This window comes from Rhipicephalus sanguineus, chromosome 11 (genome assembly GCF_013339695.2).
Source record: "Rhipicephalus sanguineus isolate Rsan-2018 chromosome 11, BIME_Rsan_1.4, whole genome shotgun sequence".
Lineage (NCBI taxonomy): Eukaryota > Metazoa > Arthropoda > Arachnida > Ixodida > Ixodidae > Rhipicephalus > Rhipicephalus sanguineus.
The window spans coordinates 56,905,369-56,921,274 of NC_051186.1; the positions used below are offsets into that span (position 1 = coordinate 56,905,369).

The window sequence follows — 15,906 nt, forward strand, 5'->3', positions numbered from 1 at the left end:
CAAGCGCATGCTGGAGCATACAGGCCATGACATGCTTGATCAATTCTCATTATGTCAAGGACATGTGGGCCCCAACATTTCGACGCTGCGTTCTGCGGCAACAATTTTGCAGTACTCTTTCCAGTAAGTGAGAAAGGACTTGCTAATCACTTCCAACACAGGGAAGGCTGACCTTTTGTGACAGAAATGGAGCCACACGCCATTTTTATTGAAACACGACGAAACATTCCAACCAGGTTTCCGGATGCATACCTTTTGTGAATGGACCCACACCCGATCTTTATTGAAGTGCAACGAAACATTCAGAAACCAATAAATACTAGATTTCCAAAGGATTTCCAAAATGCTAGATACCATTTTTATTGAAACGCGTCACACCTTGCAACGATGAATCAATCTACTGTGCGTGTAAGGGACTTCCAAGCCAAAGGTTCCCCTGATGGGTTTGCTTCACCGCAATATATGTGAAAAATTAGGCACTCGCGAAAGTTGACGCCCTTATCACCTATGATAAGGTTCAACTTTTGTCTGACGTCACACCTCGCAACGATGCACCTAGTATGCGTATTTTCCGAGCTAAAGGTTCCCCGATACGCTTGCTTCACCTCAATAAATACCGAAAAGCAGTCGAAAAAAAAATGCGAGCAGTTTGCTCTAAGTCGCGCAAAGCCAATCAATAAAGTTTTGCCATCCATCCATTGGCACAGCGAAGCACGGACCCGTCGCCGCTCGTGCACCCCGTCGACCGGCGAGCCAGCAGACCAACGTCGGTCGAAGGGGTCATCCAGCGAGCAGTTGGGGCTGTGTTATCCTAAAGGATCCCCGCCGACCTTCTCAGCGCAACCAGTCTTCGCACTGGTCCCCTCTTTTTGGGCGTAATAAAGAGTACACCACCACCACCCGTGGACCAACACGTCTAGCCCGTCGGTGGGCGTGGCTAAGCTACTGCGCATGCGCGGCTAGGCCAGGTGGTGCGGTATCTGGTCGCTAGACGATGCGATGCTTGCTTCCTCTTTCTTTCAATCTTTCTTCTATCTCTACTTCTTTCTCTTTCGTTCATCTTCTCTCTCTCTCTCTTTGTTTCTGCATTTCTTTCTATTTCTCATTCTTTCTGTACTACGCTTTACTCTCTCCCCCCTTCCTTTTCCTCTTCTTCATCAATTCTCTCCTCACGCTCACTTCTCTTTCCCAGCCTCTTGCTACACTATACTGTACAAGGCTAGGCTCTACCCTTCCAGCGGGACTGTATAGCTGAGTGGTTAGGACGCTCGCCTTCGGATCGAGGATACGATGGTTCGAATCCGGCCTCGTTTTTTTTTCAGCAAAAACATTTCTCTTTTTCTTTATATCTTTCCGTTTCTCTCTCTCTCTCTGTACTCGTTCTCAGACAGCCGCTCAGTGGCACGTATACCCATTGAGATGATGATGGTTTACTGCGATCGGCTCGCAAGGAACGATTTACTAAACAGCTTCGCTGTTAAAAGTTGAGGCCCTTAATCACCCACGGTAAGGCTCAACTTTTGTCTGACGTCACAGCTTGAAGCGATGGGCCTACCATGCATTCCTTCCGAGCTAATGTTCCCCTGATGCGTTGGCTGCACCGCAATAGATGGCCAAAACCAGTCGAAAAAGTTGAGGCCCTTATCAGCCATGATAAGGCTCAACTTTTGTCTGACGTCACAGCTTGAAGCGATGGGCCTACCATGCATTGCTTCCGAGCTAAGGTTCCCCTGATAGGTTTGCTTCACTGCAATGAATGTCGAAAAGAAGTCGAAAAAGTTGAGGCCCTTATCACCCACGATAAGGCTCAACTTTTGTCTGACGTCACAGCTTGAAGCGATGGGCCTACCATGCATTCCTTCCGAGCTAAGGTTCCCCTGATGCGTTGGCTGCACCGCAATAGATGGCCAAAACCAGTCGAAAAAGTTGAGGCCCTTATCAGCCATGATAAGGCTTAACTTTTGTCTGACGTCACAGTTTGAAGCGATGGGCCTACCATGCAGTGCTTCCGAGCTAAGGTTCCCCTGATGCGTTGGCTGCACCGCAACAAATGGCCAAAACCAGTCGAAAAAGTTGAGGCCCTTATCAGCCATGATAGGGCTCAACTTTTGTCTGACGTCACAGCTTGAAGCGATGGGCCTACCATGCATTGCTTCCGAGCTAAGGTTCCCCTGATGCGTTGGCTGCACCGCAATAGACGGCCAAAACCAGTCGAAAAAGTTGAGGCCCTTATCAGCCATGATAAGGCTCAACATTTGTCTGACGTCACAGCTTGAAGCGATGGGCCTACCATGCATTGCTTCCGAGCTAAGGTTCCCCTGATGCGTAGGCTGCACCGCGATAGATGGCCAAAACCAGTCGAAAAAGTTGAGGCCCTTATCAGCCATGATAAGGCTCAACTTTTGTCTGACGTCACAGCTTGAAGCGATGGGCCTACCATGCATTGCTTCCGAGCTAAGCCCAGACAACACGAAAAGTCCTAAGGATGCCCCAAACAAGTACCGAAGTCCCACATCCAATAAAGGAAGTCATATGGGTGTCCCGTAGACTTCAGCGAACGGATGTCCATTAAACATCCCAGAAGAGGACATGAATGGGTGGATGCTTGCATGCCTCACATCAACACATGCGTTTTTAATCTACTTACTCATATTAGCACACATATATGTATGTTGTCTTCATGAATTAATAACCCAAGCAACGCTGGCCGACTGCCGACGTTTGGCTGATCACTGGCAAATAGCCGGCAGCCGACTTCACTGGCCACCAGACATCCGAAAAGGGTCGGCCGGAGGTGCGCTGCCAGCTACGTCGGCACTAGATCGGCTGCACTATTCGCGCCACCGTCGGTGGCCGAGTGAACGCCGAGCGCGCCAAACGCTTGTCGGCACTTGGTCGGCTGCACGATTCGCACCACCGTTGGTGGCCGAGTGAACGCCTAGCGCGCCAAACGCTTGTCGGGGCGACAAGTCGGCAACACGTCGTGCCGGCCTTGGTTGCCGGCAGAGGATTCGAACAGCGTGTATTATTTTAGGGCAGCATAAAATACACTGCAGGAAGTGTAAAAAACTCCTACAGTGTGATTTTTTAAACATTACAAAAATCACCTGTGACACACAACATACTTGTGGTCCTTGAGCTGATTACACCAACTGGTAGAGATTATTTGTGCGAACAATCCAAATACATTATTGACTAAACAAAAATAATAGCGAGCCATTACATTCGTGCATGGTTTCTCCAGGCGTGCATATCTACTTTTAAAGATTTTTTCGAGACCATCATTCGCCAAGTGTGCGACAGTATTTATATACACGGGCGTTAAACTAGGCTTTTGTCGTTGTTCGATGCTTAAAACTGATTCTTACAAAAATAAACGTGACTGAAGCAACAGTGAACTTCTGCCTAAAATTTGATGGCATAAATATTCAATCGTAAGATTTCATTCCAATTATTGCAAACTCAGTGGCTACAGTTAGTCAGTTGCAGTAGGTAAGTCAGTGTAATTTTAAGGTCATTAATGAACTTTATTTAGATAGGCGATTATTTATTTTGCTTTTTCATGCAAGTAATGTCACCCGCTTGCATTAAACCGAGCTCACATAATACATTTATGTCATTTGTGAACTAAAACGGCCATTAAAAACCATTCTGTATAATCTAAAAGAAGCATCGTCTGTATACAGACAACATGAAGCATGAAAATTTTTGCGTGCTGCCCGAGCAGCGCTGCACACCCAAACAGTCTGTGGATAGAGAGACGCAGTGTTTTGGTCTAACAGGCTAGTCCTTTATTATGTAATTTGCGCAATGTAATGAGTAAAAGTTCTTATCTTTCGCTGACGGATAAGTCAGGCAAGCGGAAATACCATATATGCTATGTGAAAAAAAACTCATCAAAAGGCGTGGCCGCAATGTAAGATTTTAGTACCAATACACGAACAAGAAATATTCTTTCAAGATTGTTAGAACGAACACATAGCAATGGCAATCCACTGAAGACTCGTGCTGTGAAAAATAAAACGCAGGAGGCGGAAAAGTGCGGGAAAGAAGAGGGCCAGAAGGAACCGCGCTGCTCTACAGTATAGAGCGTGGAGTGAAAAGCACATTTAAAAAAAGAAGCAAAAAAACATGCGCTACGGCGGCCCGCGCCCCGGAAGGTCCCGGTGGGGAGAGGGAAACTTCCTTTTTTCTTTTTTTTCTGCTGTTCTCCGGTTTTCTTTCTCAGCGTGGAGCCGCCTCCTCTTTCGAAGAAGCCGCACATCTGCAGGCCCGCCGTCAGTGCCCAGCAGTGCTTTTTGCCGCCAAGCTAAGAAAATGGGACACGTCCGAAACAGCACCGCTAAAGACTTGCGTTTGTCAAAATTTACGCATGTACGTCTAGGTAGCAACAAATTTTCAATTAAGTTAAAGCGAATTTTTTTTTTTTTTATTGTGCAATGTAGTTACACCTTTACCTCCCACAGATAATAAGCTCTGGCTGAAACCAGGGAACTATACAGTTACGACGGGTATATTCCCCGATATGCCTATTTGAAAAGTTTCTGTTATCCCATCACTTTGTCAGAGGTCGCCTTGTATATGTTTGTGACATTCATCCTTTTAGCACAGCATTTCAAATAAAAATGAACCCTTGTTTTTAATAAAAGACAAAGCAGGTACACCGTAACCTACATTATAAAGAAGTTAAAATACTGCACAATTAGGATATCACTGCCTCAAGATACGAAATAATGCCAGTCAGAAGTCGCATTGTGGTCGTTTTATACGTCTTGAAAATACTAAACAAAAAGATAAGCGAGCGAATATGATGCATGGAAATGCATGAGAAACATTCCGCGGATTTGTCTAATCTTCTTACTCATACGTATAAAAGAATCGCATATAATGGAGCATTTGCGGCGGGTAACGCGCAACGCACACTGCTGTTCTGTTGGATCAATGTTAATAAAATGTTTGCTAGTTCCGTTATTTCACAGAATAATAATTATCCATAGGAGCAACACGTGCTTAAAACTGGACGCTGTAGCTTTATATTTCAAGACTCATTAGACAAATGCATAGCTAGTGCCTCGCGGTAATCTGCCGTCGACGGTGCCTCGCATGCAAACCGAAAAAAAGTAATAAAATTACATTGCTAATAGTAGACGCTTCACGTGCCGTTGACGATGTGTGTGGCTGACTGTCTGCGCAACGTGAGCGTACAACACGTTTCTGCACATATGAGAGCTTAATTATCAAGTCCCTTTCCGACGCACCACATGGGACCAGGTGCACTGCTCGACACCGTTAGATTGATTTATATATTTGTCCAGCCTTACACCGGCTGCATAGAGTGATGAGGATTTGTCAGCAGAGCTCATCAATCTAACGCCGTTGTTATCGAAAGCAGAGCAAAATAACGCGACGTGGTGAAAAGTATTCGTCTCTGATCGAGTGACAACTTGAACACCGGTCAATTTTACTTTGAAATTCAACATTTAGGTTTCGAGCTAACAAGCGCGAGCGCGTTCGGGCAGTATGTTGAGGAATAAGTCATGTAGTGCAGCTACAAACGCGATGACGGCCTTTGGTCAAACAAGGAAAACAGCAATGACCGTCAACCACAGACGTAAGGGAAACTTCCGGCTAAGGAATAACATCGAGTTTTGCTCCGAACTGACTGAAGTTAAGCTATTATTCGGATGCTGACTAGACATGCGATGGCCATAATGATGAGCGCATGCATTGACTCAATAGGGAAGTTGGAATTCGTCGGCGTTGTGAAGAATTATTCGTTTGGAGACATATCGTTAAAATATTTTTATAACCTTGAGAAATCGCAAGATTTGAACACTCTGGAGATCAATGTATTTGCCACCAGGAAGTACATAGAGGATAAGAAAGTGCAATCACACGAATTTATCTTTAATGTGGCTTTACAATGGTCCATTGGGCTGCGGTATAGAATTGACTGAAATAGTTCGCAAATGGCACGTTGATTGTAACCGACCACGTACATTACACCATCTATTAGTAATAAATTTTATTGAAAATGAATTAATTCAATCTTTCTCCCATCGGAAAGGTTTTGGCTGCTTTATAGCGAGCCCCAAAAAATATTAATTTCGTCACACGAAACGTGCGAAATAGAGATCTCGCGGACTGTACAACTTTGCTGGAAAATTTCAGCTGCGTGTTTCAGGGGCGCGAAAGCTCTGATTATATGAAAAGCTGAATTGCCAAGTGATCTTAAAATCTGGCGTTCTTGCAGCTTATTAAATGTCCATCTGTCTAAGAATGATGTCGCATTTGCAGTTCTGCTCCAATCAATAACCCCAGCACTAAAGTCATGTTTGCTGTGTCTCAGCATTCCCGAATCCAGCCGAATATTTCTGATGTGCATGTTAAGTATTTGACTATGAAAAGGTATACAATTACGGAGTTGGTTAGGGGCGGAATTTAAATGTCGAAGTTTTTCACCTGTTTCGCAAGAAACTTCGCAACCTTTAGCGATCGGGCCGCCGAGAATCCTCCGCCGCATTGTCATGAGTACCGATCAAGCCCTACCTCTTATGATGATGCACTTATATGCTCAATGTACAGTGGTACGACATGAGTGCTTTTCAAGTGTACTGAGCGTTTACGGTTTCTGCTTGAAGCTCAAGAAAACGTACCGCCTTTGCATGCATTAGATGCAAAGCACTTGAGTTGAACAACAGCAATAAATGGGAATAAATGCGAGTGCCGAGCAGAAATTTAATTTTGATCGTGATACTATAGCGCGCTAGGCTCTATTAAAATATCTACGATTTTGAACTGTCCACGGAAAATTATCCTCCCCTCCTCCGCCTTGTCTATGAGCTCAAGTGGGACAGTTCGGCACTTCTGGAACGCTAGCACGGTGCTCACGCTTTAGCACTGTCGTGAATATAAATATATGATTGATCTGATCGAGCCGCATGACAAAGGGGGGACATCAGATATAATGGTTAAATATAGAAGTGTGCGAAGATTGAACATTTGGAATATCGAATCGAATATCGTCATACTTGATTCGGTCTTCGGGAATAGCCCATATGCGTTAATACGAATATTTCAAAATATCATCTATGCCCAATTAAACACGAAATTAGCGTAAAAATACAATAATTTCTACGGTCATAAGCTATACGTCGTTTGCAGAGCCAGAATTCGATAGTCCGCACACACTGAAGAGTTTTAAAATTTCTACTTGATGCTCAGTTTATGGTTTTCATGTTAATTTGTTTTAATGTTAGAGTACCAACGATATTTTGTGTTAACAACGAAAACGGTTCAATTCAAATTCGATCCGCTTCTTGCACGCATTAGCGCTGCCCTAAAATGTTCAGGCATGTGCTTCAGTTGAAATTTCCCGCTCCTTTTTTTCCTCACCCGAAAGAGCTGATATAAGCAACACGTGCGTTCCTCCGAAAAAAAAAAAAAAGTGGTGAGATCTCTCTCCCAGAAAGAATGACAAGGCCTGAAAGGAGGAACGAAGAGGGAGGCGGGGCGTGCAGCGGGGCTACCATAGCGGGGCGCCGGACCCCGCACCTCTCGCGTTTTCTTTTTTTTCTTTGCCACAGCGCTGGGGAGGGGAGCAAGCTCCATGCGTCAGTTCCCGCCAAATTGTAGCTCTTTCGAGCGAGGACGTGCGGACTGAAACACTGCACAGAGACGGGCAAGCACTCAGAGGCATTTCGTTTGCCCTGATCCTGGAGGCGGCCTTCTCCCATTGCCGAGGATTTGAAGCGAACTCGTAAGTGGCATTTTATTTCCTCGCTGTATCGCATGGTGAGTTTTGTCTAGCGACAAAATCAAATTTTATTTGCACAATTGATGCGTCAATCTGGTCGTCTCTTCTAGCTGGCAGATCAGAAATGTTCAGGCGAACGGCGGTTATATTTGTCTGTGGACCCAAGACTTCGTTGACGGGCAAATATGTCAGATTTTCTTGTTTTTTATTTGTGGCATCTTATTGTAAAGCCGTGACATATTTTGCCGTTTTCTCTAGGGAACCCTGCAACAAGGACTGTAGTGTGAATAGCGTGCTGCGCTGCTCTCGCCAACTGAAAAGAACTCTGGTAAGATGCATGCTTGGTTATGAAAGTCTCACGCAATCGCTTTTCACATTGAATTTGGTCGCAGGTGTGCTGTAAATGCCGACTGCACAATATGTGACTGGCCCGCTGCTGCTTTGAAGGTAAGATTGTGTTCTCATTAATCTATTTATTGTACCATTTGTTTTCCAGTGACATAGCCAACAACGAAAACCTCGATCCATCCTCTCTCCACATATTATCTAGTTTGTGCGCTGTGGAGCTTGAAGCACTTCTCGGAATTTCAGCACACTCGCATTTATTGTAAGTGCAGTGTTTTTCTTATTTGTGCAGCGACAAAATTATTTTGTTTAGTTGTGTGAATAGAGTTTCTAGACGCGACATGTCTGTGCAACTGGTCAAGTAAATAAAATAGTCTACCTTTCTCACAGTATTATTCATTGTTGTTTCTTTCAGTTTTTCCCGACAGAAGAAAAATGCAAGTCTAACATCTCGACGGTAAAACGTCGCATCTGCGCACGTGTTCAGGGCCAAGAGCACGAGAAGTGGCCGAAAGAAGGGAGCCGATCCAACAGGAATGCCGTCCGTCTTTATATTTATATATGTCAGCGTTATCATGCCGTGATCACATGGACTGTACGGTTGCGTTGCACAAGGGCTGATGCAAACGCCCCGTGCGAACAATGTTGCTTGGAAAATTAGTGCACCTATACAATTGCAAAATAAAGATCTAAAGAGAGAAAACTTATATTCACGTCTTTCTTTTATTGTGTGTTACGTATTAACACGTTAACAAGTGCAGACCGTTAGAGGCGTTTAATTCCGTCTTACATGTGCACTCTGCCCGTAATTAATTCAGATAGAGTTAAACGCCTCTATAAACTGCCCGTTCACATTAAATACGACACGCATCAACACACCAGAAAAACAATTGATGCGTTTTGTTAGAACACGCACAAAAAATAAGAAAAAAAAAAGCAGAGCAATACTAGCGAAAAACGTCCGCAACCGACCCACGGCCGTCGGTAAATCGACGTTTATGTAAGGTCGGGCATTAGTCAACCCGCGAGCGGCATGCACTCGGCCTCGTCGGCCACGGTGGACGGGCCTACATTGGGTGCCGACGCAGGCCCACATGAGGCCAATGTCAATCCCCGAGACCGGCCCTACATCGGGTGCCAAGGTTGGGCCAACGACAGTGCAGTTGGCCAGCGACGTCAGGCCGACATTTTGCCAAGGATAAAATGTTGCTTGGGAATGCACTTTTCCAGCGATCATATATTGCACCAATACATATACAGAACTTGCGCAACCCTTCACAAATACTTAACATATGTATTAATTAAACAGGCGAGAACACATAACGGCTCTTGTTTGCGGAAGTTTTGCATACTAATTATTCTTTCGTGCAGGCCTGAATAATTAAAGCACGTCCAACTTGAGCAACGTCATAGTATATTACGTGATGTCCTGTCGTGCTGCGCGTTGCTCGTTTATTCGGAACCACATATATGCATGCGATCAACCTTGCCCACTAAACTGTTTCAACGTACTTAGCCCGGATGGCACACGAAAAAGTCCAATATAGTTTAATGGGGATTGAAACCGTCCCATGTAACCGCTCCGTTCGAGAAGCGGCGAGCAGTTTCGGTTTCAGTTCTTTGAATGTATCGTTTTACATGTACACTGCTCTTAAATGGGCCGGCGAAAAATTACAAAAACGACGACTTTGTAATTCGTATTTGAAGTGCGCTGTAGTTTTTTAACTTTTTTTCTTTTATTTTATGCTCATTATATGTACGAAAACATTACGACAATGCGGCAATGCGGCTGTGGCTGCAGTCTGTTTCTATAGTTCCGCATTTGAAGCGTGTTCTCTGCGTGCACAACAGTTACAATTCGCGCGCACTCTGAAATTTGGGTTCGCGGAGCTGGTTGTAATCGAAGGTAAGTGTTGTTTTCCGACTGTTTTTTGATTTGTCAAGCGTGAAGATATACGTGTGTTGGCCTTGTGTTTTATCTTTAGAGCTTGCATACGCTAGGCGGGAAGCGCGCGACATGGAAAGCGAATACGAGAGTAAGTTATCGTTGCATTTATCATTCTTCCACGTTTGTTGTGTTCATCTGCCTTTTGTAATGTGCAGTGCGATGCTATACTTTAGACGTCACCCGCTTAAACAGCACGACAAAAGTGAGTTTACCGGTTACCACGTGGTTCACCAAGTGGTTTACCACTCTTCTAGTCGCCTAAAGATGGCTTCCATGTCGAGATCGACTGCTGATCAGTCACGCCGTGCAGGCCGATGTGCGCGCAATCTTGGTAGCTGCTGGCGAATCTTTTAACGCGAAGGAGAATCTTTCACGTGCCGCTTTTACCTCCAATCAGCCAGAAGTTCCCGAACCACCTCTGAACCGTTCGCTCAGCCAAGTTGCGAGTGCCGGCATTTATGGCCGCGTGCAGCCAGAAGTGTCCGAACCACCTTTGAACCGTTCCCTCGGCGAAGTTGCCAGTGCCGGCATTTATGGCGGCATGCTGTAATCTTGCGACTAGGAGTACCATACTGGTGACAACATGCACAGCGTTCCCGTGGAACCCGATAACGTGCCCGACGGGTGCCACAGATGCCTTAGCCTACACAGCAGGACACTGCAACAGATTCTAACTCAAGTATATTGAAAGAACTGGATATCGCATCGTTGAGAGAAGACTTGTGACAATGAAGCTTAGAGTCAAGTGTGCCTCACGATGCCGTCATAAATCTGTTAAAGGTTCTTCGCTCGTATTCTTGCATGTGTGAGCTACCAAGTAGCGCCAGGGTGCTTTTGTCCACACCAAGAGTGCCAAATGTCACACTACTGCTGGATTCTGGACATTATTGTCATTTTGGTTTGCGTGAAGGGCTTCAATCTGCTCTCAGACATGTTTACCATGTGCCCAATGCCTGTGGTCTGTTTTATGTTCAGGCTCATCGCACATACCAGTACCCTCAACTCTTACTGCGGCTGCAGGACCACACACGGAACCACGCATGTTTGGTATGTCATTCTGGTTTCACATAGCAATTTTTATATTGCTGCGGTTAGGTGTTTGCTTTTGCATTGTGCGGCAAGGTGGAGTGCGAACTATCGTTTCTATGTTTTAGGTGCTTTGCACATGTTGGAAGCTGCCAACTCTTTTACGGAACTGCAATCCCATGGTATGTAATTTATGCGGTATACATCATTATGTTGCTGTTATGCAATGTCTCCAGTTTTTACCTTGTTTTGTTGTACAGTCATTGTGCTATGGCCAAATGCCTGTGGTCTGTTTTATGTTCAGGCTCATCGCACATACCAGTATCCTCAACTCTTGCTGTGGCTGCATGGCCACACATGGAACCGAGCATGCTTGGTATGTCATTCTGATGTCTTATTGCATGTTGCTGTAGTTTATTTACATTTACTCGTTAAATTGAGAATCCTTTGCCCACTTCAGGTGTTTTGAGCCTGCCTGTCTGTCTCTGTACCTATTTCATCTCCGTCTGCCTCTCTGTGTAGCTCTAGATGTTAACTTGTGGTGTCAATTATGTTCAGATTCATCTTACAGTCCTGGACCTGCATATCTGACCGGGGCTACAAGGTCACAAACAGACCCACAAGTGCTCGGTATGTCATTCACCTTCTTTAATGGTTACAGTCCATAATGTTCTGTGTCCTTGGGTTCTAAGGGAAAAATTCCCGTCTTGTTTATGTGTTTTCTTGCTTCATGTTTACTTGAGGCAAATGTTTCCTTTGTACTGTAGATGTACTATTCACATATGTGATAATGCATGCCCAGAAGAGTGAAATTAATTCCACGAGTATTGTTCTTTTGTGTAACGTGTTGGAAACGGAAAGTGATATTCTTAGCACTAAATCAGCTTAGTTTTTTAGTTGGTGTTGCTGGCTTCATGATGGAAAAAATTATGGCAGAACCCATCTTACAATGACTGTCACCAGTAATACGATTTGTGTTCAAGCAGTGTAACAGCCTGCTGTATTGCTCCACCTCCATCTCTTGAGCTCATGTATGTGGGCAGTGTCCTATTTCCTTCATATATGCTATGTATCAGCATAAATAGAAACACAAACTGCATAGCTTCTGAACAGTGTGCCCCACCTTGCTCTGGTTTTATGATAATAGTATTAGTCTGAGCATTCATTACCCTCCCCTATGCCGCAGCCACATAGCACAAATGAAAAAAAAATTGTATGTTGCTGCTGGCATAACATACTTTCCCATTGTCGTTGTGACACAGTGACACACTACCATGAGTCATGTTGAAGAGACAGGGCGTGCAAACATGAAGACAAGAAAGAACTCAAGACACCACAAACGCCTTGACATCTTGGATTCTTTCTTGTGTCCATGTTCGTCATTCTTCAGCTTTCGTCAGCTTTCGTCAGCTTTCTGTCATTCTAACCATAAGTTAGTGGCGCAGTTTATCCCTTCGTTCTTCTTTAGGAGCATGCCTCATCATTTGAGCAACGATGGTTGCTAATGTGCAAGCGGTGACTTATAAAAACATTTGTGCTCGTGGTGCTGCTGCAACATCAATCAAATCGTAGATCCTCACTTACACTGTTATCACCAAGCCAGTGTCGCAAAAACTGCAAAGAAGGCTGTACGTAGATTTCAATTATGTTAAAGAACTCCAGGTGGTCAAAATTTTTGGCTCGATAATCATGTCGTGCTTTGGAACGTAAAACCCCAACAATTCTTAATGCAAAGGAGACTCATGCTTTGCTGTTAGCGCTCCTACAAGTAACTCTCAGCAATGTTCATGACCGTTTTTTTTATGTGTTGCCATATAATTCACTGAAAAGTTTTAAAGCTATATTTTGAATATAGGTTAACCTATAGCTACCTGGAACAGCAAAGCACTTTGAACATTACACACCTTTAGTTACCTTAAGCCTAGCTATGTTCGAATTATTGCGGTAGTTTTTCATCTTAAGACATATTGCTGAACTGAAAACTCTCATAACACTGATGTCATCACTTCTTTTTCAGCTTTCATGGAAAGGATACAACATGTGTTAAATAGCATGAAGCACACCCAGCAAGCCCATTTGCAATATTTCAGCGAGCTGCTAAGTAATGCCGACAGTGCAGCTCCGCACCCTCATGGCCTCCCAGACCTGCCTTTCTCGAATGTGGCGGATGTTCTTGCGTATGAAGAGAAGCTCGAGACAGACAGCAAAGCTCATGATCAAATGGTAATTTCTCTGCTTCATGGCCTAAGCTCAGTATAATGTTGCCTGTCTTGTAACTACAGCATGCTGGAGTGACTAGGCATTTATAAATTCATGTGAATATTACTTATGACAGTCGGATTAATGACGTACTGTTGAATTTTTACATAGCTAGCTGCGTATGACAGTTCTAAACAATTTAAGTAAAGCTAGAAGCCAGCTTGTATTTCTTTATTACCACAAGATCATTTAGATTGCAAAACATTCAAAGTAAACTGGATCCCAATGTGTCTTTCTAGCTGTATATCTTCTTGTTTCCTTTTAACAGAAAAAGCACATGGCTGTACAAGGGGGAGATTCGACGAAACAGAAAAGAACATGTGTACTGCAGTCCCTCCTCAGCTGGAATGCTGCAGTGGGCTTCAGTTGGTTTGGCACAAAGTGAAAGAAAATTCTGTGAACTGCACCTCTGCAAGCTGATGTGCAGTGAGTCAGGTGTAGCAAGCTTGATATCACTTGGTTTTTTGTGAAATCTTCTGGTCAAGCAGTATACTCAATATACTAGGTTGTCTATTTATACTTTGCTGCAATTAGTCCTGGTATTTACTGTCAGTTTTTAAGTGTGTAGTACTTTTGGGGCCCGGGCTGCCGTATGCTGTCATCGCTTGGCATAATGCAGGCAAAACCACGTATAGCATAGCCATCTGTAGAGTAATGAGCGCGTGATCGCACCAAAGGGGTCTTCCTCTTGTTCTTCGAGCACCTTGATGATGATATTAAGTGTGGAGCACATTAGGGGCCCGGGCTGTCGTATGCTGTCGTTGCTTGGCCTTACGCAGGCAGAGCCATGTAAAAAATAGAAAAAAGAGGAAGCAAGCGAGAAATAGACAGAGAGAAAGAACAGGAAGAGGTAGAAAGAAAATTAGAAAGAGAAAGAAATAGATAGAGAGGAAGGAATAAATACAAATAAAAAGAGAAGAAAAGACAGCAAGAGGGAAAAGGAGGAAAAAAAAGAGCGGCGGAAAGAAAGAAAAAAACCGAAGAGAAACAAAGAAGGCTGCCCAGCTCCGCACTTCCTACAGGCTTGACACCACACATGCGAAGCTGCCTTAATTTCTAGAAGAGTGCCATACCGGCCCAAGTTTTGTGTGGTGTGCAAAACTTATAGGAACGATAATATTGCTTTTGTGCATGCAGGCGTGTTGACTAATGACATCCGAAACCCGAATGCGACCCTGAAGGATGTGGAGAAGGCTGCGATGACCTGGTTCCTTCATGCTGCTGAGCGGCTGGCCGCGCAACAAAAATAGTTTATTTATTTATTTTTTCAACTAATAAGATAATCCTGAAGGTCAGTTATTGTTGCAAATTCTCTGCATTGCGTGTATTAAAATTTGTGTTGCTTTTTTTTCACCACTGTTTCATTCCTTCTTTGTTGTTTCTTGTTTATGTATGCCATATTCAGTGCCATCATTTTTCTGGTGAATTGTTTCCTGTGCTGGAACTGAACTTTTTGTTTCCTAAAACTTTTTTCACTGCCTGTAGATTGAAGAGCAAAGAGTAATTAACTGCACCAATAGTGTAATGCTAAAATCAGGTCCACTACATAGTACATTGTTCAAAAAGTGCCCTGCAGTAATCGCAAAAGCATCCGAGCAAGCAAGCACAACCCTGAATTCCGCACTAGTAGATGAGAATTAAACAAGTTGTGTGTGCTAGTAAAGAAATTGTGTTTCAGGAAATCAAAATTTCAGTTAGGCTAAGGGAACGACAGAGCAAGAAAGTGATTACTTTAAGCTTTTTATTAACAGTTCCAGTGAGGAGAATGTTTCCTAATGATATATATGTGTGCCCTTTATGCATGGCAAATGTGCAGTAAAATAAAGAATTCAAACTTCTATTTGCATGAACTATATATTGTCTAAGTAAGTTATAGTGTGACATTAAACTAGTGTCATACATTTACAACAGATCCAGAAATACTACGAGTATTTTAAAAATTCATTTTTCTGTCTGAACACGCCTAACTTTAGCCATTTTCAGAAAAGTATATGTGTTGCACTTGTCCTACTGCTTTTTCTGTACTCATCTCTGTTATAGAACTGTTACAGGATCATGGAATTCAGAGCTTTTATTATTGGCTTCTTTACCTGTGCTTGAAAGCGCCTTCAAGCTGTTCTTTAATTCAGGCTTGAAATTGAAATACATGGGGCAAGATCCGTTGTTCTTCTATTTTACATTGGGAACTTTTACATGCAAAGTGCTCTGTAGGCAGATGTGTGGGGTTCTGCCCTTGCAGCAGTGTTTGCAGTGTTTTGAAGATTTAGAAAATAAGCAAAGAAGAAAGCAACAGAACCACTGAGCATATTATAGGCCTGCAGTCACATGAAAAAGCAGGCAGTGAATTGCATTGCTGGAAGAGTACGTGCAGGGGTTTTAAAAACATTCAAAGAAATATAAGGCTTTCAAAAAAGCAGTTCTTTCTATTAACTAGCATGTGCCCTTTAAATGCTGCATGTACTGATAATGGAATGTGCAACATCCAAATCTAATCCCAATATCATCCCGAGATGTCCTATGGGGAGGAAGTCCTATGGATCCCGTTTTTTGTCTCATTTTGGAGGCTTCCTGG

General features: G+C 43.7%; 1 protein-coding gene and 1 long non-coding RNA gene across 5 annotated transcripts; both read left to right on the forward strand.

Moving 5' to 3' along the window:
- Window positions 1-6,425: 6,425 nt before the first annotated feature.
- LOC125760340 (uncharacterized) lies at window positions 6,426-9,157 on the forward strand. 2 transcript variants are annotated; one of them, XR_007417883.1, is made up of 4 exons: window positions 6,426-7,759; window positions 7,867-8,084; window positions 8,149-8,363; window positions 8,517-9,157. It is a non-coding gene; the product is annotated as an uncharacterized LOC125760340 (long non-coding RNA). The 2 variants fall into 2 exon arrangements; XR_007417884.1 differs by having other exon boundaries at window positions 7,867-7,943; window positions 8,015-8,363.
- Window positions 9,158-9,889: 732 nt separating this feature from the next.
- LOC119374031 (uncharacterized) lies at window positions 9,890-14,546 on the forward strand. 3 transcript variants are annotated; one of them, XR_005180067.2, is made up of 7 exons: window positions 9,899-11,096; window positions 11,204-11,257; window positions 11,380-11,451; window positions 11,634-11,705; window positions 13,093-13,298; window positions 13,603-13,769; window positions 14,472-14,546. XR_005180067.2 is itself a non-coding variant. In XM_037644090.2 (6 exons), exons 1-6 carry the CDS (start codon window positions 11,090-11,092, stop codon window positions 14,478-14,480), a joined length of 420 nt encoding a protein of 139 aa, XP_037500018.1. In that variant the 5' UTR covers window positions 9,890-11,089; the 3' UTR covers window positions 14,481-14,545. The 3 variants fall into 3 exon arrangements, 2 of the variants coding, with proteins under 2 accessions (XP_037500018.1, XP_037500016.1); XM_037644090.2 differs by lacking the exon at window positions 13,603-13,769 and having other exon boundaries at window positions 9,890-11,096; window positions 14,472-14,545; XM_037644088.2 differs by lacking the exon at window positions 14,472-14,546 and having other exon boundaries at window positions 13,603-14,038.
- The last annotated feature ends 1,360 nt before the right edge of the window (window positions 14,547-15,906 follow it).